The 22,079-nt window shown below is 44.7% G+C and overlaps 1 protein-coding gene across 2 annotated transcripts in view; it reads left to right on the forward strand.

The window, feature by feature from the left end:
* The first annotated feature begins 13,205 nt into the window (after nucleotides 1-13,205).
* Nucleotides 13,206-22,079, forward strand: part of Bicd2 (BICD cargo adaptor 2) — a 44,742-nt gene continuing 35,868 nt past the window's right edge. Inside the window, exon 1 of one of the 2 annotated variants that reach the window (XM_048344024.1) lies at nucleotides 13,206-13,582. In XM_048344024.1, the coding sequence (XP_048199981.1) occupies nucleotides 13,343-13,582 (240 nt within the window). In that variant the 5' untranslated portion in view covers nucleotides 13,206-13,342. The remainder of the gene's footprint in view (nucleotides 13,583-22,079) is intronic. The other variant, XM_048343939.1, reaches the window with a different exon arrangement.

Raw genomic sequence — 22,079 nt, forward strand, 5'->3', positions numbered from 1 at the left:
CTCAGCCTCCTGAGTAGCTAGGATTACTGGTATGAGCCACCAGCACTTGGCTCAACCATCATTTCTGCACAAAATTTCCACTTAGTCTCTCAAATATCAATACTGTGAAAGTTTTCTAAAAAGTTCAGCAGATTTTTCGGTTTGTTTTTTTTAGTTTCCAAATGCTTACAGTGTTCTATAAATCTGTTTCTTGGTGTCTGATACAGCAATCTGAAGAAAGGCAGCGCTGTTTTCAAGGAAAAAGGAGACCTTCTTTGAGATCTTTGATATATTTTTAATGAATTCTTTGATGTGGGGAGCTGGACTGCTTCCCTCAGTCTCTGCTGAGAGTCTTAGCTCAGGGACATGTAAGCCAAGATAAAAGTACACTTAGGCAACAAACATCCTGTCTTTAAAGTAGGGAAGTCCTTGTCTTGTAGAAGAGTTGGTTTGTCACCAGACAAGGTGAGCAGCCTTATGAGTGCTGATCTCTCCTCTATTTTGGCATCATTTCATGGTGCGCTCACAACTCTGTGAGAAACCTTCCAGTATTAGTCAGCTTCACAGTACTTCAACAAAATACCTGAAAGAGGCTGCCTATAGAAGAAAAGAAACTTTACTTAGTTCCCTGTTTTGAAGGTTCAAGTTCAGATTAGGGTGGCTCCACTGGCTTGTTGAGGACAATCGATGGAATGAGGATGCGGGTCACAGCATGAGCCAGGCTTCAGAGAAAGACTTCATTCAGGACCCTACAATCCCTTTCAAGTGCATACTCCAGTGACCTAAAGACTTCTTACTAGACCCCCACATTCTAAAGATTCCACTACCTCCTCATTGTGCCATCTACGGATAAATTTTTACCTATGCACCTTTGAAGGACATTCAACCTCCAGAACATAGTAGTTCTATTATCAATCATTTTGTAAAAGGGTAAACTGGATTTTTCTCTTCTAAAAAATGGAAAAAGAGGAGCCTTAACACGCTTAAATAATGGCTCTAGGTCACCCTGATAAAATACTGTTGGTAACAAAAATAAAAGCGAATACTGCTTGTGACTTTTGGAGCCTTTTGGCATTAACTGCAAGATGAATTTTTTGACTTGAGAAGAAATTAGCTAGATATTAGAATATTTCCAACGGTGCCATGTCAAATATGCTAGTTGTAGCTGAGTGGCAAGGTTGGTCTTAGAGATATGCTTGAGTTCTAATGAGATCTAGTGGTTTAATCTTCTCTCCCTGATCAGTTACCTGGCTCTAGAAACGTATGGAATGTCTAATACATTAGTAGGGTTTTTTTCCCCAAATGGTTCCTTCTGCCAAGTATAAATAAGTGTCACATTTCCCACTTACACAATATTAAGAGCCCTTTGTTATGGAGGATTTGTCAAGGATTTTTTTTTAATTACTGGAATTTGAATCTGTGCTTTGACCTTTCTAGGCAGGTATTCTACTTCTTGAGCCATGCCTCTTGCCCTTTTTGATCTGGTTATTTCAAAGACAAGGTCCCAAATGTTTATCTGGGCTAGTCTGAACCATGATTTCCTTTATTAATACTTCCTGCCATAGCTGAGATAATAGGTGCACACCATTATGCCCAGTTTTGTTGGTATTGTTGAGATGGGGGGGATCTGAGTAACATAAGGCTGGCCTGGGATTCATGATCCTTCCAATCTTACTCTCCTATACAACTGAGATAATGGGCATGCACAACTACACTCAGTTATTTGGTTGAGATGGGGTCTTACGAATTTTTTGCTTGAATGGACTTCCAGCTGAAATTCTTCTGATCTCAGCCTCGCAAGTAATGGGGTACAGGCATGAGGCATTTTCCCTATTGTCAAAGCTTTTATCATGGTACCATTTCCCAAGAAGCACTGAGTAGCTATTCTCAAATGTATGTGACACCCTCCTCCCTTTTTCCTAGGAGCATCTCAGGAAATGATTACTATAGGGAAGACCACTCCAAGAACTTTGTTTTTGTTTGTTTGTTTCCTTTTTTTCTTTCTTTCATTTTATTTTATTTTATTGTCAGTACTGGGGCTTGAATGCAGGACCTGGGCATTGTACCTTAGCTTTATTCACTCAAGGCTGGCACTCTACCACTTGGGACACAGCTCTACTTCCAAGTTTTCAGTGGTTAACTAGAATAAGAAATATCACAAACATTCCTGCCCAGACTGGCTTGGAAATACCCAGTTGCAAGCTAGTAATTTCTCAAACAATATGCATCCTATGGCCTGCACTGGAAATTTCCTGGTTCAAAAATCCCCATGTTGACCACTGGGTGGCACTCATGGGCTCTTGTCATCTCTTCCAGTTCAAGTGGTCCATGAACTGTCAGCCTTTGTGAGCCACACAATGGTGGGAGCAGCAAATTTGTCAGTGTTAGGATTCCATGTTTTAACGTATTATTAATTAAATGGTCATCTGTTTGTACAACTCTTTATACTCTTTTAAATTCACAACTGGTATGGGCTCACGCAATTCTATAAATTCTCACCGGTGTCCAATCAATATTGGTAGAAGAGCAAACTTACATACTTCCTGTCTTACAATACGATGTAGAGAAGAGTTCTCCAGTCAGATATATTATTCATTCCATTAACACATTCAGGTAAAGGAGGTACATGCAACCACCTTACATAAATCCATTCAAAAATTCCAATTTTCGGGCTGGGGATATAGCCTAGTGGCAAGAGTGCCTGCCTCATATACATGAGGCCCTGGGTTCGATTCCCCAGCATCACATATACAGAAAATGGCCAGAAGTGGCGCTGTGGCTCAAGTGGCAGAGTGCTAGCCTTGAGCAAAAAAGAAGCCAGGGACAGTGCTCAGGCCCTGAGTCCAAGCCCCAGGACTGGCAAAAAAAAAAAAAATTTCCAATTTTCCTCCATATTTGCACCTTACTCCTACCATACCAAACACCATTTCTTCCATATAATCTCCCATTCTAACCATATACCTCCTTCATATCTCAATAGGTATTGAAATTATAATATACCAGGGTTCCATCCCTTGAGCTCTTACTCACACATGTCATAGTGTTTGGAGGAGGTGATCATGTTTCAATGATAGAATTAATGGCATGTAACCGGACATCAGAAAATGGTTCCCCCTCTTCCTCTCCTCTCCTCTTTCCTGAGTCTCTCCCCATTCTAATGTAAAAGACAAGGGAAACTTCAAAGTAGCTGCAGTTAAGAATATGTTCCTCTGCCCAAACACAGATCTATCAGAATACAACCTGATAAACCTTTGGCCAAATGTTAAAGTATGAAGTCACAGAGACAAAACCTGGGAAACAGGGCTTCCATATAAACATAGGAACAAAGCAACCACACACTGCTGGGGAGACAGAGTTCATAAACAAACAAAGCAAACACAATAATGCTGCATGAGAAGAGATGGAGAATCCCATGTAATACATCCTTTCAGATGTCAAGTATTCAAGAAAACATCATAAGGCATGAAAAGATCCACACAGAGACAAAAAGAGACTCAAGAGGAATTGTGCGATCATCCCCCAAATACCGGATTTAGTAGACAAAGCCTTTGAAGTGGCTATTATAAAGGGCTAAGGAAATCCACAGTTAAATAGCTGAAAGAATGCACCATAACAATGATTCAACAAATAGAGAACCTTAATAAAGATAGGACTTATACAAAGCACTAAATGGAAGTTTCAGTTCTGGAACTGGAAAGTTCAGTAACTCAAGTGGAACATTTACTAAAGGTATCAAAGACAGGATTAAGAAGATGGGATAAGCAAACTCCAAGTTAAAAGACAGATCATAAACGCTGTTCAATCTGAAAACAGACACGGCACAGTCAAACAGGAACACCATAGACTTCTGTTTGTACCTGAATGCTAGTAATTCTCATGAATAAACAGTTTGTGGTATGCATTTGGTGCATTTCCAGGGCAGTGAAAGGATTTTTTCTTTTGCTTTACTGTATTGGGTTTCTTCCATGCATATAGGTGCTTCAGGGGAAGAGAATCTATAAGCCTGCTAACTTTATTCTATCAAAACTCTAACATTTGTCTATAGACTTTATTGTTGTTTTAGGGTTGGTCTGGGTTGGGGGTTTCTGGTGTTTTGTTTTGTTTTGTTTTGTTTTTGAGACAGAATCTTACTGTGTAACTCAGTCTTCAACTCATGATCTTTCTACCTCAGCCTCCCAAGTGCTAGGATTACAGGCATGAACATTTGGATCCATACATGGATCCAAATTCCTTTTATGCCAGTCCTGGGAGTGGGCATTGTCCCTGAGCTTCTTTTGTTCAAGGCTAGCACTCTACCACTTGAGCCACAGTGCCACTTCCAGCTTTTTTTGTTTGTTTGTTTATTTGGTATTGACGAATTGAACCCAGGGCTTCATGCCAGGTAGGCAAGCACTCTACCACTAAGCCACATTCCCAGCCCCCAAATTACATTTTTACTGCAAAGATTTGTTGTTGTTGTTGTTACAAAGGTAGACATTGCCTATTTTCACTCACAAGCTACACTCACAAGGTTGTACATTTATTCCCCCACTCTTGGATTGCAAGAGCCAAGAGGTTAACAACCACATTTCCTGGAGAAATCTCTCTCTCTTTTTTTTTTTTTTTTTTTTTTGGCCAGTCCTGGGGCTTGGACTCAGGGCCTGAGCACTGTCCCTGGCTTCTTCTTGCTCAAGGCTAGCGCTCTGCCACTAAAGCCACAGCGCCACTTCTGGCCATTTTCTGTATATGTGGTGCTGGGGAATCGAACCCAGGGCCTCATGTGTAGGAGGCAAGCACTCTTGCCACTAGGCCATATCCCCAGCCCCATGGAGAAATCTCTTAAGGGCACTGGGTGGACGGACAAAGGTTCTACCAATGAGATGTGATTGTGTGAGATCTAGAAGGCGTGGGGTGGCAGATGCAATCTTTTGGGTAGTAGTAGCATGTGATGTGCAGCTTCTGGCTGAAGTGTGCTTTTGCAATGGCCTCATTCCATGTCCCACTGACCTCTCACCCCGATTTATGTGTCATGGCAGCTGTGACCTTAGGAATGGTTTTCTACAGCTTCTTGGATCACTACTGCTATGGTATAATTTTGAGGTCTAGTCACAAGTCCCTGAGTTCTCTTCCATTCCTTTCTACTATTTTAACAATGAATCTACTATTTTAAATCCCTTTCTGGCCAGACACTGGTGGCTCACACCTGTAATCCTAGCTACTCAGGAGGCTGAGATTTGAGAATCACGGTTCAAAGCCAGCCTAGGCAGGAAAGTCCATAACACTCTTATCTCCAATTAAGCTCCAGAAAATCAGAAGTAGAGCTGTGGCTCAAAGAGGTAGAGTGCTATCCTTGAGCACAAAAGCTCAGGGACAGCACCCAGGCCCTGAGTTGAAACTCCATGATCGACCCCTGCCCCCCATCCCTTTCTGTTTGAAACACCTGGAGTAATTTTTCTTTCTAAACTATAACCTAATCGTCATGATTATACTTCAGGGAAGTGTGTCAGCTTTCTGTCACTACAACAAAGTACCTGTGCTAATCAATTTATAGAGGTAAAAGGTTTATTTTGGCTCATATTTTTGAGGTTCCAGTCTATGATCAACAGGCCTTATTGTTTGGGGAGACAGCATATCGTGGCAGGGAATATGAACAGCTAGGATTACAAGTGTGAGTCCCTGGTGCCTGGCTGACACTTTCGAGCCTGTTAAACAGACTTACAACTCATATTAAAAGTCTCATCACTGCTTAATTACTGTGCTACATTTTACTATTACCTGTGCTCTCAAGGTTATTCTTGTCTATTTATCTGAAGGTGGAATAATGATACAATAGTTTATACTATGTCTTTTCTCAATACCATTCAACTTAATAGACATTTGTAGCTTGAAACTGGCCATGGGTAGAGTATTTAGAGTACAGGAATCATAACACTCTATGAACCCAGCCTTTAATTTGGGCCATAGGGAGGGCTGGTACCAGGGCTTGAACTGAGCCATATTTCCTGGTTCGTTGAAGAAAAAAGTCTCGTGGACTTTTTTCCTCAAGCTGGCTTTGAACCTTGATCCTCAGATCGCAGCCTCCTAAGTAGTTAGGATTACAGGTATGAGCCACCAGTGCCCAGCTTTGGGCCTTTAACTTTTAATAGGAGAATAGACTGTAAACTATTCACCAGCACACTATCTGATATCTATTATTCTTGTTGCTATAGATGGGCTTGTGTCCCCTGCCCCCTCTCAAATTCATATGTAAAAGCTACATATTTGAACCTGTGAGGGTGAAATGAAAGTTAAATCAAGATTGGGTACTGGTGGCTCACACCTGTAATCCTAGCTACTCTGGAAGCTGAGATCAGAGGATTGCAGTTAGAAGCCAGCATGGGCAGGAAAGTCTGTGAGAATCTTATCTCCAATTAACCACCAAAAAGCCAGAAGTAGAGCTGTGGCTCAAGTGGGAGTGGGATAGTACTAGCCTTGAGCACAATAGGTGAAGGATAGTATCCAGGCCCAGAGTTCAAGCTCCAGGGCCAGCAAGGAGGAGAGAGAGAGAGAGAGAGAGAGAGAGAGAGAGAGAGAGAGAGAGAGAGAGAGAGAGAGAGAGAGAGAGACAGAGAGACAGAGAGACAGAGAGACAGAGAGAGAGACAGAGAGAGACAGAGAGAGAGAGACAGAGAGAGAGAGACAGAGAGAGAGAGAGAAGAGAGAGAGAGACAGACAGAGACAGAGTCAGAGAGACAGACAGAGAGAGACAGAGAAACAGAGAGAAAGAAGGAAGGAAGGAAGGATAGAAGGAAGAAAAGGAAGGAAAGAAAAAGTTAAACTAGATCATATGGAAGAGGGCTGATCATATGGAAGAGGCATTGGATCTCCAGAAGGTAAGGACAACACCACAAGGAAGCTAACTGCAGGCCTCACTAAGAACTGGATGGGCTGAAGGCTAGAAAAAGCAGGGAGAGGAATTATGTTTCAAAATCTTTCAGATTATAATATGTTGTTTTGGCAGCTGGAGCAGATAAACTTGCTGTTAGTAATGTATTATTAAAGTGCACTATTAGTAAATGGGAGAACTTCCCCTTCCTGCTCCTCTTCTTCCTCCTCATCTGACATTCCAGATGAAAATGCTTCACTCCCAGGCCTGCCCCAAGTAGGGTTCTCAAGGTGCACATGACCAGCCGGGAGCATAAGGTGCATTGTTCAGGGCTCCAAGGTCACAACTTGTGGCTGATTTCTGTGTTCAGAGGGTCCTGGATATTCTCCAATCTTGTTAAAAAGTGTTTTTTGAGTCAGGCACTGGTGTCCCAAGCCTGTAATTCTATCTACACAGGAGGCTGGAATCTGAGGATCATAGTTTGAAGTCAGCCCAGACAGGGAAGTCCATGAGACTCTTTTTTTGTTTTTTGCCAGTCCTGGCCTTGGACTCAGGGCCTGAGCACTGTCCCTGGCTTCTTTTTGCTCAAGGCTAGCACTCTGCCACTTGAGCCACAGCGCCACTTCTGGCTGTTTTCTATATATGTGGTGCTGGGGAATCAACCACTTGAGTCATGCCGCTAGCCTTCCTTTTTGTTGGTTATTCTGAAGATAGACTTCTCCAGTTTTTCTGTCTGGGCTGGCTTTGAACTTCAAATCTCCAGGTCTCATCTTCTTTAGTAGCAAGGACTACAGATGCGGTCTCCCAGCACACAGTGTCTTCATACATTCTTATTATTGATCACTTGTCTAATGAATAACTGGCAAATATTTTCTCCCATTCTATAGGCTATCACTTCATTCTGGCAGTGGTTTCCTATAACGTGAATAAACTTTTAAATTTGATGCAGTCCAATTTGTCAATTCTTTCCCATATTTCCTGAGCTACCATTTTATGATCAAATTTTAAATTTTTGGGAGCATCATAGACTGACATGTTTAAAGAAATGAATCTGGTATGGTGCTACACACCTGAAATTCCAGCACTCAAGTGGCAGAAGCACAAGGATCATGAGTTTGAAACCAACCTAGGGTACATAGTGAGACTCTTTCTCTCTTTAAAAAAAGAGAAATAAGATAGAGAGCACTTATGCATGCTTCATCCAGTTTCTCTCACATTTTCTTCACACAAGATACACAAATGATTAATAAATACATGAAACGATGTTCAACATTGGTAGTCATTAGGAAAATGCAAATCAAAGCCACAGTGAAAAACTACCTCAGGTTCATGAGGATGCTACTATTTTTAAAACCGAAAATAAGAAGTGTTGGTAGAATGTGTAAAAGGTGACACTCTTTGTACCTTATTAGACAGGTTAAACAATGGAGCTGTGAAGAAAAACAGCAGTTCCTCAAAAGCCAAACAGAGTTATTGTGTAACCCAGCAATATTACTAAGTAAATACTCCAAAGAAGTGAAAGCATTCCTCACGGAAACTCATATAGTAGCATCATTCAAAACTATGCAATGGGGTGGAAACTGGGTTGTCTGTAAGCAGATGAATGAATCAAGAAAAGGTGTTCATATAATGGAAAAGTATTTAGCTATAAAAGTGAACAAAGCTCTGATACTTGCTACAACATGGATACACATTGAAAATATTCTACTAAAAGGGAACAATTGTTGTATTGCACATACCTGCCTGAGCTAGATACACCCTACATGGAGTTGAGTCCTCCAAAGGGCTGAGAGGTTTGGCCAAGACTGTGGCCCTGCCCAGCCTCTTCTAGTTTCTTTTCTATCATGGGGCTCCTTCCTGCCTTCCTAAGGATTCGATCCCTAGTAAACAACTCTGTGTGTGTGTGCGCGCACGTGCGCGTGCGCGTGCACTAGTCCTGAGGCATGAACTCAGGCCCTAGGTGCTGTCCCTAAGCTCTTTTGCTCAAGTTGAGCCACTGTGCCACTTAAGCAACAGCTTTACTCTGGATTTTGTATTGCTTACTGAGGGTTTGAGTCTCACAGACTTTCCTGCCCAAGCTGACTTGGAACTGCAATCCTCAGATCTCAGCCACCTGAGTAGCTAGGACTATAGGTGTGAGCCACTGACACCTGGCCCTAATAAACAACATTTAACCAGTCTCAGAAATTGATTGTGGCTTCCAGAGACCTCAACTGGTCACAAATCTCAAGTCATTCTGGTCAACCTGATCTTGATAACTGGTGATGAACATAATTTGGTATGATACACCTCAGCAATCTAATGCCAACAGACCTCCTCTCCTGATGTATGTCTCTAACACACATACACAAACAAATACACATGTACACACTCCATCATGCCCAGAAGTTCTAACTTCACTCGGCCTTTAATCATACTCAACCATAAACACACTTTTTTTTTTTTTATAGCTCTGCAGGCCTTCTCTTGGGTACAACCTTGGTGCCTGGCAAACAGCTGCTTCGCCTTTGAGACTGAGCCCATGTTCCTCAACTCCATGCTGTCCTTCACAGTCCCCAGAACCTCATATACATACATCAGCTATATCATCAAAGCAGTTAACAGGTGACACTGGTGCCTCCTACTATGTGAACTCCTAAGGGCAGATCTGTGTCTGCTCCATTCAGGGAGGGTTCAGGGAAAGTGTGGGGAACTGGGAATACAGAGTCAAACACAGACTTGGGTTCAGGTCCCAGGCTACTCCAGTTATAAGCTACCTTGGGCTTCATTTACCTCATTGTGCCTCAGTTCCACAGTCTATGAGATGAGAACAGCAGAACCTGCCTTGTAACTTGTTTGTGAGGCTTAGGAAAGATAGCAAACATTTACCAAGGCATAGGGTTAGAGAAATCTTCAACAGCCATCAGTTCTGTCAGAATCTCTGCCCCTGCCCCCCGCTCCTGCCCAGGCCTGGCATGGAGAGTTTATGAAGTAACTGATATTTTGATCTAGGCCAAAGACCCTCTGGTGTCATACAGCATGGATATTCAGGGGTTCTAGGCCTATTCAGCTAGCATAATCAAGCACACCTGAGCAGGCCATCACCCTGTTGCCAACTGGAGCATCTGTGTATAGAAGCTTCCAATGGGATTCTGGCACTTTTGCTCACAATGGCACAGCAGGGTGACTGGCAGGAGTCTCCTTTGTCCCCAGGCCCCTAGCTAAGCAGTCAAGCTCTAGATGGGGCCACTACATGCATTTTTTTTATACTCCCAAGTCCCCACTACAACTTGTTTCCATTTCTTCTCTGCTAGGGCTGCCTCCATCCTTCTGTGCATTTTCTGCTTTTCACCAGAGGGGGCAGGCAATCAAGGAGCAGTGCTGGGTAAAGCTAAGTTCTTTGGAACCCTATCTGGGGCCCCTAATGTAGTAGGCCCAGTTGATGCTAAGCTTGGTGGCTCACGCCTGTATTCCTAGCTGCTCAGGAGGCTGAGATCTGAGGACTGAAGTTCAAAGCCATCCCAGGCAGGAAAGTCCTTGAGACTCTTGTGACCAATTAACCACCTGAAAACCAGAAGTGGTACTGTGGCTCAAAGTGGCAGAGTTCTAGCCTTGAGTGAAAAGAGCTCAGGGACAGTGCCCAGGCCCTGAGTTCAAGTCCTATGACCAACAAGAAAAAAAAAAGCCCCTGATCTCTGAGAGCTGCTAATATAGGAAACACTTCACAGTACAGTATACATTACCCACTAGAGAAAGGAAATAAATTCAGGGGAAAGGCATCAAAACCCAGCAGGGTGGCGTGAAGGCAATGCCCCTCTGCAATGTACACAGCCTTCAGGGTGGCTGTGCTGACTTTGAAAGAGATTTGAAGAGGAGAGGGTATGACTCAGTGTGATGATGACTGCAGTGATACAGACAGAAGTGATGGGGCTGGGGCCAGCAAGCAGGAGGTTTTCATGTGGGGTTATTTTCAAGCAGGAGAGACATCTGCTGACAGAGTGAATGGGTAAGGAGGTGGTCATAAGCCTGTTTCTTCATTTATAAAGCAGATAATCTAATTTCAGGTATTGTATGCACTGACTAAACAAATGCTTATCAAGGATTTGACAGTGTTGGGGACCCAGAGTGTACAATACGAGTAGCCTTTCATCTATACTGTAGATTCTACAGAGTGGGGTTGGGGAGATCAAAACCTGCCTTTCTTGTCCTTATGAGTCCCTTAGTCACAGAGCCTTGGCCTAGCCAATTTCTACACATCCTCTGGGTTGCCATTGTGTGTCATCTCCTCTGGAAGCATTTCTGAATTCCTCCATCCTTACTCATCACACATCGTGTATTCCAGATTCCTCTCACACAGCCCTAACATTGAAGATCAGTGCCAGCCCTCTTGTAAGAAGCCCACAATGGTAACGAATGCCCATTTTTGTAACTGAAAGTGCCTGAGATCATCCTAGTCCCTCTGCTACATCACGTCTCCAAGTTCAAACTACCTGCATCAGATTTCCCTGTCTGTCCCTCTCCCTCCACAGACCAGGATCACAGACAGGTATAGGATGGGGGTGGGGAGGCTCCTGTCAAGCCAGCCTAGGTAAGACACAGATGGTATAGAGGCTGTGTATTTGTTGGAACAAGGCTTGTTCCTTCTTTCCCCTCTGGTTTCTCCCATTTATTATAAACAGCTTGCCTCTGCCAGACACATAGGATTTTCAGTGTAATGTCAGAACAATCTCAGTAACCAGACTGGTTGGTCATGTTCTATTCCCACTATGGCTGAATTCCTTAAAAATAATTTAATTCCACAAGTCAAAATATGATATAGTCTTCACAAATAATCAAATAAGACATTAAATCACTAAAAGAATTAAGGTTCCTTGGGGGGAAATAGATCATCCCATCTAGGACACAGGACATATAAGATTACTCCATCCTGGAATGTGTTGTGACAGAAACTTAAAAAGTGCTAAAAAGTTATGTCACTTTGAAAAGATATACAGCCAACTTGGAGGGGCTTCTAGTAGCCAACTCTAACATTTAAGTACCAGAGGAAAAAAAGTAAGGGCTGGGATGTAGCTCAGTGGCAAAGCCATTGATCTCAGCCTCCTGATTAGCTAGAAACAGGCATGAGCCACAGTCCTCCAGTAAGGTTACTCTTGGTAGTAAGCCAAGAAAACTTTTTTGGGGATTAGTAGTTAGGTGTGTTAGATGTCATTGAGATTTCATTGAGGTGAGATACAATAAGGAAATAAAATAAAAATGTATGAAACAAATTTGTTACAGGTTCAGAGGTTATGGCATGAAAAAAGGAAAGAGGGGGACTGTAGGACTGTGCCTTTATTGAGGTCCATAGCATTCGTTTTTACCTTACAGAAGGAGGTGTGGATTGGCTAGTTTTAATAAGAACAGGAGGGAAGTATAAACTTATCTTCACGATTCTGGTGTTGACCATTGTAGGTTAATGAAAACTTAATAACGATCAACAAGCCAGGATCAGCAGCTGTGGGCTGTGTGAGCTATGTGGGATCAGAGAGGGGAGGCCCAAGCAGCTCGACATAAACTACCACACAAGGGAGGAAAGGGTTTTTTTTGTTTTGTTTTTGCCACTCTACTTCTTGAGCCACAACGCCATTCTCTGTTTATGTGGCGCTGAGGAATCGAACCCAGGTCTTCGAGCATGCTAGCAAGCACTCTACCACTAAACCACATCCCTAGCCCCAAGAGGAAAGTTCTTTCTAGGTCTAAGGTGAAGGCCGTTTCAAATACTGATGTCACATCTGCAAACGGGTGCCGGGCAGCAGCTGAATTAAACTCACTGACGACATTGTGTTCACAGAACCACCTTCATTCCTGCACTGCCACGCAGGGCAGTGGGGGGAAAACCACAGGTCGGTCAAAAGTCGCCCCTGAGGGCCGGCGTCCTCGACGAGCCGGCTTCCTTTCAGCAACGCCCGCCAGGTTTCCATCCAAAGAAACCCACACTGAGCGCGAGCCACACGGTCCCCAGGCTTTTATTACAAGCGGGACAATAACGCAACAGGATGACGTCTGGACACATCTATCTGCCTCTCCTGTGCCAAGGCCAGGAACCCAAAACCTGGAGGTTCTCCGGGTAATCGCAGTGTCCCTGGGTTTGACATGTCGAGTCTGAAGCAAAAGGAGGAGGCGCCGAGCTGCAACTGATATGGGCGTCGGTGGCGCTGGCCAATCACAGCCCGGAGTTGGGCGGGAGACCCGCGCAACGGATCTTTGTAGTAGGCACCGCCGAGACAGCGACAACTTCACAAAGGCGCCGGGGAGCCAGCCTCAGAATACGGACCAATCACAAGCCGTGGATCGGGCGGACGCGGGGCATGATGGGTCTTGTAGTCTACGTTCGGCGGGACTGCAACCCCCAGTGTGCCTTGCGCGAGTTAGGGCGAAGCAGTGCGGCGGCGCGGACGGCCGTCGGGGCTGGGCGGCGACAGCGGCGGCGGCGGCGGCGGCTGAAGAGGGTCCGGCCTGCAGGAACCTTGGTGGGAGAGCCGGCTACGGCGCGCGGCCACCATGACCGCGCCGTCGGAGGAAGAAGAGTACACACGGCTGGTGATGGACGCGCAGCCAGAGTGGCTGCGCGCGGAAGTGAAGAGGTTGTCCCACGAGCTGGCCGAGACCACGCGCGAGAAGATCCAGGCGGCTGAGTACGGGCTGGCGGTGCTGGAGGAGAAGCACCAGCTGAAGCTGCAGTTCGAGGAGCTCGAGGTGGATTATGAGGCCATACGCAGCGAGATGGAGCAGCTCAAAGAGGTAAGCTGCCACCGCGCGACCCCCGCCCCGGGAGCCCCGTGAGTACCTGGGGCCTGTGGGGCTAGGTCACCCTTGCCCGGCGGAGGATGCCAGGGCTGGGAGCACGGGCAGGGTGTGGGAGTGAGTTCGGCCTTGGCCGGCGGGCCCTTACCCTACTGCGGCTTGCGGGAAGGGAAGGGGGTGCTCTGGCACCCAGCAATTCTCCACCAGCTAGCCTCCTTTGAAGGCCCCGGCGGCCTCTTTTTCCTTTCGTCAGGGCTAAGGCTTTGCGGTGGTCGTCGCTGCCCGGGGTGTGTCTGTCATGTGGGTATGGGTTGGTGGGCAGATGCTGAGCGCACGGACTCAAGTGACCCTCTAGAAAAAGCTGAGCCTGCATCTGGGTGGCCATTACTTTGTCACCTTCAAACAAATCACTTCCCCTCTCTTTGGTGCAACTGCTTTTGGAGCATTTTCATTTAGTTCCGTCAGTGCCCAGAAGCCGAAAAGGGACTTAGATAAAGGCCTGAGCACGTCAGGGTCCCAGGTTGCACTTGATCCCTGTCACGGGCCGGGGTCCACTAGCATCATTTCTGGCCCAAGTGCTCTGACCTCGTCATCATCTCCGTGATTGCTCTCCCACCGGTTTAGTTCAGATGCATGGCTTCCTTCGTCCACTTCCTGCTCTGCCCTCCCTCCTCGACCCTCCCCCTCGCTGTGGCGTCTGTGTACCCCCAGGAAAGAAACCTCAGTGGTCTGTGTCATTCCCACTGTGTGGAGAAAGGTTAGACACCTCCCACCCCATCCAAAGCTGTCAGGGAGCTTGCAAAAGGGAGGCAGTTGGAAGAATCTGGGCAGTCATTTTCTGGGATTATTTAAATGTCACTGTGTCTTCTGCCCTCCCTGACTTCTCAGCCTTTTTGTGGATGTTTGAGAGGAAATGTTTTGGGGATGGACACACTTGGGTTTGGACCCAGGCTCTACCACTTGCAAGTGGTGTGGCTATGGTCTTCCCTTTTGCAAAATGGGAATGTTCTTTCCTGGCTCAGAAAGGGTTGTTTTAAAGATTATGTATTTGGAAAAGCCTGAGGTGGGGTCAGGCAGGCAGCCTGTCGGTTTGCTTGACAATGTCCTCCTTCCCCATCAAACTATCCTGGCCATGGTTATTGGTCATAGGGTTCACTTTCTGGCACTTTGGACAGGTGCCTGGACTCTTTGGAGCCTCTGTTACTTCTTGGGAAGGTCAGTAGGGCTCTGACCTGGAGAAAAGAGAATGAATTGATCTTTAAGTCAAAGCTCAGGCAGGTGCTGGGTTAGCCCCGCTGGGAAGGTGGAAGTTAAGTCTTCACGCTTAATGCTAAGGACCTGGAGTCTTAACTGTCCATTGGCATTAGATCTAGTAGAGGAGTGGATATGGTGGCACCACCTACAAGAGCCTTCATCAAGGAGTAGGGGGCAAATGACAGATAAAGGTAAGGACCTGTGAGAATTTGGGTTGAGTGTGCCCTCACCCCATTTCTGGTCTCCATGGCAGGACTCACTCCTGCCTCCCTCCTTCCAGGAAGGCCAGTTCTATCAATTAGAGAGCTCTTCCCTCTGCACACACTTACAGGCAGCCTTACTTACTTGTGGAGGGCATGTGAACTGGTCTTAGGCAGCCCTTATAGTCTCCTTTTATATTAACAGCTTTCCTTCAGTGGTATCTGCTTTGAGAAGAGACTGTTGCTGGCTTAACTGGTGTGTCTCCTCCCGCACCCCCCTTCAGAGCCTTTCCATTGTCAGCTCTTTGCTATTAGGGACACAATTGTTTATTTTTTTTTTTGGCATAGTAAAAAAACATGGAATAATCTTGGGGCAATTATCTTTTGGGCAAGTCTCTAGCAGAACTGGGAAGAAGGTGTAACCATTTCTGTAGTGGCTTTTTATGTGTTTTCTTAGTTGAATATCACCTCTTCACTCCTCCACATACTGGCCATATAACTTTGGTCAAACTACTTCTCTCCCCTTTGTAAAGTAGGGTATGGTTCTGCTCAAAGTCCCAAGCAGAGTCCGGCAGGGATGGGGAACCTTTATACTGACAAGGACCATTTTGATATTTATAGCATCATTCTCACGTCATAGAAAATTGTCAATACAGGCACATGGCTTGGCAGCCAATGAGAAACATAAGTGTCTGTCCCACCATGTGTTTGTATCAAGTGATTTCTTGGGCCTTATACAGCCCTCAGGCTGGACATTCTCACCCCTGGGAGGAATAGCATTAATTTCAGAAGTGTTGCCAAAATGTTTTCTGGTTTACCTCCTAACCACATAGTTTGTGCTTGTTCTTCATACCCATACCAGCATAGGCTCTTGTTTGCCTGTTTACTCTTTGTCGATATCATATTGGAACACCTTAACTCCTATCTAAAAAGTCAGTACTTCTGGGGCTGGGGATATGGCCTAGTGGCAAGCGTGCTTGCCTCGTATACATGAGGCCCTGGGTTCAATTCCCCAGCACCACATATACAGAAAACGGCCAGAAGTGGCGCTGTGGCTCAAGTGGCAGAGTGCTAGCCTTGAGCAAAAAGAAGCCAGGGACAGTGCTCAGGCCCTGAGTCCAAGCCCCAGGACTGGCCAAAAAAAAAAAAAGTCTGTACTTGAGGAGCCAGTATCTGCTGGGAGTTCTCTCCCCTAGACTGGTAAGCCATTCTAATTCTTTTAAGTTTATTTCTTGAACTAAGATGGTTTGGTTGTTTGTTTTCTGTGCCAGTCCTGGGGCTTGAACTCTCAGGGCCTGAATGCTGTCCCTTAGCATTTGTGCTCAAGGCTAGTGCTTTATCACTGGCCACAGCTCCACTACAAGCTTTTTGGTGGTTAATTGGAGATAAGAATCTCACAGACTTTCCCACCCATGTTGGTTTCAAACCTTGATCCTTAGATCTCAAACTTCTGAGTAGCTACAATTACAGGCATGAGCCATCCACAGCCAGCTAAAATGGATTAGTTACTAGCAAGTTATGTTACAAATGGAGTTGCTTGCAATCTTTCCTGCATTTATAGATATAACAATCATTGAGGGAAGGAAGCGGGTTGATAAGCTGAGGAGGGTCTCATGGTAGGTTAATGGAGTCAGTGCTGGCCCTGCTTTCTCTCTAGGGGGATGCCTATATTCTGCTGACAGCATGGCCAAGGCTAGCAGTGGGGAGGATACCCAACGATCCAGTTTACTAGTGACTTTTTTGAGTCTGACTTGGTCACATCTGTCCCAAGTTACCTTGTGTCTTCTCCCCTTCTCCAGCTTGGTGGGGAAGAGAATTGGGTGAGCTTTGGTCAGCCACAAGGTGTTTATAGATCAGAGTTGCCATTGGAACATCTAGCTGTGTCAACTTCAGCTTCCAGGAGACAGATGTGTTGGTAGAGCACAACAGGTACCATAGGTGAGTGGGCTGAGGCTGGGTACCATGTGGGTCTCATCAGAGAGTTCAGGGGCAGATTTGGGTGCCTTCACAGCTTTGCTGTGCTGCTTTGGATGGTGCTAGCTTTGGGATGTTGCCACCCTTGTCTTTATAGATTGGGTGGAATTGGGTGTTGGGCTGGGCTGGATACATCAAGTGTTTTGTCGGCTGGATACATCAAGTGTTTTGTCAGCTTTGCTCCCACTTCATTCAAACCTAGGTCTCCTCATTGCAGTACCTGTAACTCCTCCCTGTTCTTTGTGCTTGCTCAGTGTTGTCTCTCATTGCTGCCTCCTGAGGACTGCCCTGTGTGTCATACCTTTCCAGTTTGTGGGACCACCCTACTTGCCCTTCCTCCTTGAAGTCCCACCCACTCTTCAAGCTTGGATATTTTATAGGAAGCTCCCTTGACTAGTGCTTTTTGAACTTTCCTGAGCTGCTGTTCCCAGCACTTGGCTCACTCCGGGAGGCAGTACAATCGAAGGATTAGCTGAGGTCCCGCCTCAAGGTCCACTGCTTGGTATGCTATGGAGAAACCAGAAGTAAGACTGCAGCGTTTGTTTCTAGAGTAAGAGAGATCCTGGTTTTAGTTAAACAAAATAGAATATTCTCCTGTTCTTTTTATAGCCTGTGAAACTGTCTTGTGTCTATTTTTTGAGCAGAGGGGCATGAGGGAGTGGAAAATTGATGGAAACCCAAGGATGTTTTGTGGGGCCAAGTGGTGGTGATCTGCTATTTACATAGATGCCTGGCTTGACTCACTGAAAGTGTTCCTAGGTCTGATAGAGAGAGGCAACTTGAGGCATCCAAAGTGTGGTCATGTGGTCCCACTCATGTCACTCACTCCCTTCTGGGCCTCCCTTTCCAAATACCAAATATGGAGCAGAAGGTCAAAAAGGAATCTTAAAGGGCCCTTCCACTTTAAAAAGTGTCTGAAACTCCTACATCAGGCGCTAGTGCTGTTTTCTGCAGTGCCTGGAGACTTTAGGCACTTGTACTTGGCAGAGAATCTGCTCCAGGCATGTGAATGGCTGCTCCAGGCCAGTCCTGCCAGCATTTGGAGGTGTAGCCTTGGCCATCTTCCACTGGCATGCGGCTGACATAGCTGTGATGGAGTGGACCTGTCTCCAGGGATGCCAAGCATGCCTTGAGGCTTAGCAGGTGGGGCCATAAGGAGACCCAGGGTTAGTGCTGAGAGACTGTGGGCTCCAGAGGAGCTAGGCATTGCCTGAGCAGGAGAGAAGACTATTCATGGTGGCATTCAGCTTTATGGGGTCCACACTCAAATACCAGAGTGGGAGTTTGGACCCTGCCTAGGCATTAAAGAAATATATGGCCCTAGCTTAGCCACTCGTCCTGTCTGGGCCATAGTGGGCTAATGATGGTACCTGTCACCACAGCCCACTGCTCTAGGAACATCCCATGTTCATTGTCCTCTTGGTTCTGAGATTCCAACTTGGTAAACCCCAACCCAAATTCATATAGGATTCCTTCTGGACTGCCCTATCACTTGAGGACCTCAGTTCTTCCTCTAAGGGCAGAGATCAGATCTGTCCTGTCAGCTTAGGCCAGTGTCCTGGCAGTCAGAGAGATGGGCCTGATGAACTGTGCAGGACAGGTGCCCCTCAACTTCCTCAGAACTGTGAGGGTTGCTTTGCTCAGGGATGGAGGAAAATGGGGCTTACTTCATTTTTAGAAGATACTCTGTGACAGTAGAGACCAAGTCTGTGAATACTGTATATGTTCTTGATACATTGTATATTGCATATATGTCAACCTGACCTAGACAAGGGATAGAAAAACAGGTTGTAAGATATCATAAGAAATGTACACACTGCCCTACTATGTAACTGCACCCTCTTTGCACAACACCTTGTAAAAAAATTTATGTCCAATTAATAAAAAAAAAGAAAAAAAATAAATCTAAAATTAACAAAAAAAAAAAAGAAGATACTCTGTGTGTGTGTGTGTGTGTACGTATGTGTGTGTGTATGTGTTGTAATGTATATTTTAAGAACCTCAGAATGTAAAGCAGAGCAGTAGTGTCTCTGTGAAATATATGTAGACAGTGAATGATTAGTGCAGGAACATCTGACTTTTGTTGTTAGCTCTTTTTTCCTAGGAGTGTGTGATATACACAGACAACATAAAGCAGGAGAAACTGCTCAGAGCCAGTAGCTCATGCCTGTAATCTTACTTAGGAAGCTGAGATCCAGAGGATCAAGGTTTAAAGCCATCCTGGGTAGAAAAGTACATAAGACTATCTTCAAAATAACCAACAGAAAGCAAGGCTGGAGGCATGGCTCAAGTGGTAAAGAACAATCTGAGCCAAGTGCAAGGACCTAAGCTCAAACCCTGGTACAGGGGAGGGGGAATGCAGAGGAAATCTTAATACATCTGTCATAGTTCTGGTTTTTTTTTCTTTTAAAGAAAACATTGGGGGGAGGGAAGAGGGGGGAATGAGGGAGGAGGTAACAAACAGTACAAGAAATGTAACCAATACCTAATGTATGAAACTGTAACCTCTCTGTACATCAGTTTGACAATAAAAATTAAAAAAAAGAAATGTACTTATTGCCTTACTATGAAACTGTAACCCTTCTGTATATCACTTTGACAATAAATAAAGGAAAAAGAAGCTTACCTTAAAAAAAAAAAAGAAAACATTGCCTAGGTAGATAGAAGGACATGATGAGCTTTTTTGTGTTCTTGCCCACACCTGCAGTTTGTAGCTATGGCCAGTTTTGCTTTTGTATCTCAGTTCATCTTATATGACTACTTCTGTATTAGTTGCTTGGCCACACTTGATTTTTCACACATAAAACGTAATGATTCTTAATTGTTAATGTTGTCTGCTGTCAAGCAGCATTTCCCCAAATTTGGCTCATAAGTTTTGTTTTATGGGTTGTCCCTGTCCAGAGCCAAGCAAAGTCTGCATGTTATATTGGAGTTAAGACAGAGCCATGTGCAATAGTCCTGTGCATCTTTACCCAGCCAGCTGTCCCTATCTCTGTCCCAGTGCTTTGGAGAATCCCAGCAGGCAAACTCCCATCTTATCTGGCATGAGTAGGCACCCAATTCCTGTCTTATCTCTTTTAAAACATTAGCCAGGGAGCTACCTTCAGCTGATGATGATATTGCTGGGTCATCTATGCAGCCATTCCTATACTAGCATTTGTTGAACAACTGTGCCTATGTGAATTGAATTGACATCTGAATTGACATCATATCCTGAGTACCACAATGAGATGCCCATGCCCAGTGCTCCAAACCAGAAAGGAGGGACAGCTGTTCATATCCTACAGGTAAAGGAATGAAGGTCAGCGTGAGGATTGATTTCAAACTCTTATTGCTAGCATAGCACTGAGTCAGCTGCTCTTAGCTAGACTTGTGACCTAGAGCTGGTTCTCCTCCTTTGTTGGCTTCAATTTCTTTTAGGCTCGTTTGTTTCTGAAGGCCTTGCAATGGAACCAGCTTTTCACAATGGTGATGGTACTGTGACGAAGTGCTCTGCAAACACCTGCTGCTTGCTGCCTAGTATCCTTGGTTACTTTGCTCTACCTTTCCTCCTTGTACCCTGTGCCTCTTCCCTGCCTCATAGAGCAGCTGCCAGGGTCCAGGACTGGTTGATGAGCACTGTGCCCCTGAATCTGAGGGATTGGTACCCTGGGTGTCCTAGGAGAATGACCTGAGAAGACAGTTTTCTTTTGTGTAGCACATTCAATTCTCTAATGCTTGGGAATAGGAGAATATATACACTTGTTCCAGAGTATTGTAAGGGAATAATGTGATGATAATGAGAAATTTTGTCTCTGTGTAATTTCTTTAAAAATAGTAAGTGCAGAGCCATCCATCCAGCTAACCTGAGCCATGTGGGACTTACATGGGAAATACACCCCCCCATATCTCATGGTACACTGCCTATCCTATTTCTTTTTTCACTCCCCACATCTGGTGGTACACTTCCTATCCTATTTCTACCACCTTACTATTGCTCTAGAGTTGCCAGCCTGGTAGAGCACATCTATCAGCAAACCTGTCAGCATCTCGTTAAAATAAAGTACCATATATATGTATATATATATATATATATGTATATGTACATATATATACATACACATATACACAGTTTTATATATAGTTTCTATATATATATAGTTTTTAGCCCCATTTAATGTTAATAGTTTCCTCAGAGAACCACATACCCATGTCTAGCTTTTAGTGGTTTAATGTCTCTTGAACTTTTTGCCTGGGTTGGCCTCCAGTTGTGATCCTCCCATCTCTGCCTCACAAGTTGCTAGGATTAAGGTGTAAGCCACTGCACCCAGCCTATTTTCCTTTTTTTTTTTTTTTTTTTGCCAGTGCTGGGCCTTGGACTCAGGGCCTGAGCATTGTCCCTGACTTCTTTTTGCTCAAAGCTAGCACTCTGCCACTTGTGCCACAGCACCACTTCCGGGCATTTTCTATATATGTGGTGCTGGGGAATCGAACCAAGGGCTTCATGTATACGAGGCAAGCATTCTTGCCACTAGGCCATATTCCCAGCCCCCTATTTTCCTTTTAAAGCACTTTATAACTTTGTGATACTACATGATGTTCCATGCTTATCTTGTATGTGTCCTGCCTCAGCCTTAGAGTCTGCCATTCCTCCCAAGAATCCTTGATTCCTTTAAAATTGGAAAAGTACTAAAAGCAAACAAAGATCTAGTTTTTAGGTTGCTCATTATACTAAGGTATCTAATTCTAGATACTTTCAGCTATAGAGCAAGTAGATAATATGTGTATTTACTAACTTATGTTAATATACACTTAATAGTATAGTTCTGAATGTAGTCATCTGCACATATATTTAGCTAAATATGACTTCATACTGCTGTGTCCAACTCTAATCCATCACTATGTGAAGCATTTTCACCACCTGCCCTTACTATCTATAATATCCTACTCACTGAAACACCTGGCTCCTACCATCCACTAGACAATAACTGAATTGTTCCATTCCATTTCATAGGTATAGGTACAGTTCATAGTACCAAATTGTTAATTCATACCCTAGTAGGCTTCTATGTTTTAGTCTTGGAGAT

Source organism: Perognathus longimembris, chromosome 1, assembly GCF_023159225.1.
Source record: "Perognathus longimembris pacificus isolate PPM17 chromosome 1, ASM2315922v1, whole genome shotgun sequence".
Taxonomy (NCBI): domain Eukaryota; kingdom Metazoa; phylum Chordata; class Mammalia; order Rodentia; family Heteromyidae; genus Perognathus; species Perognathus longimembris.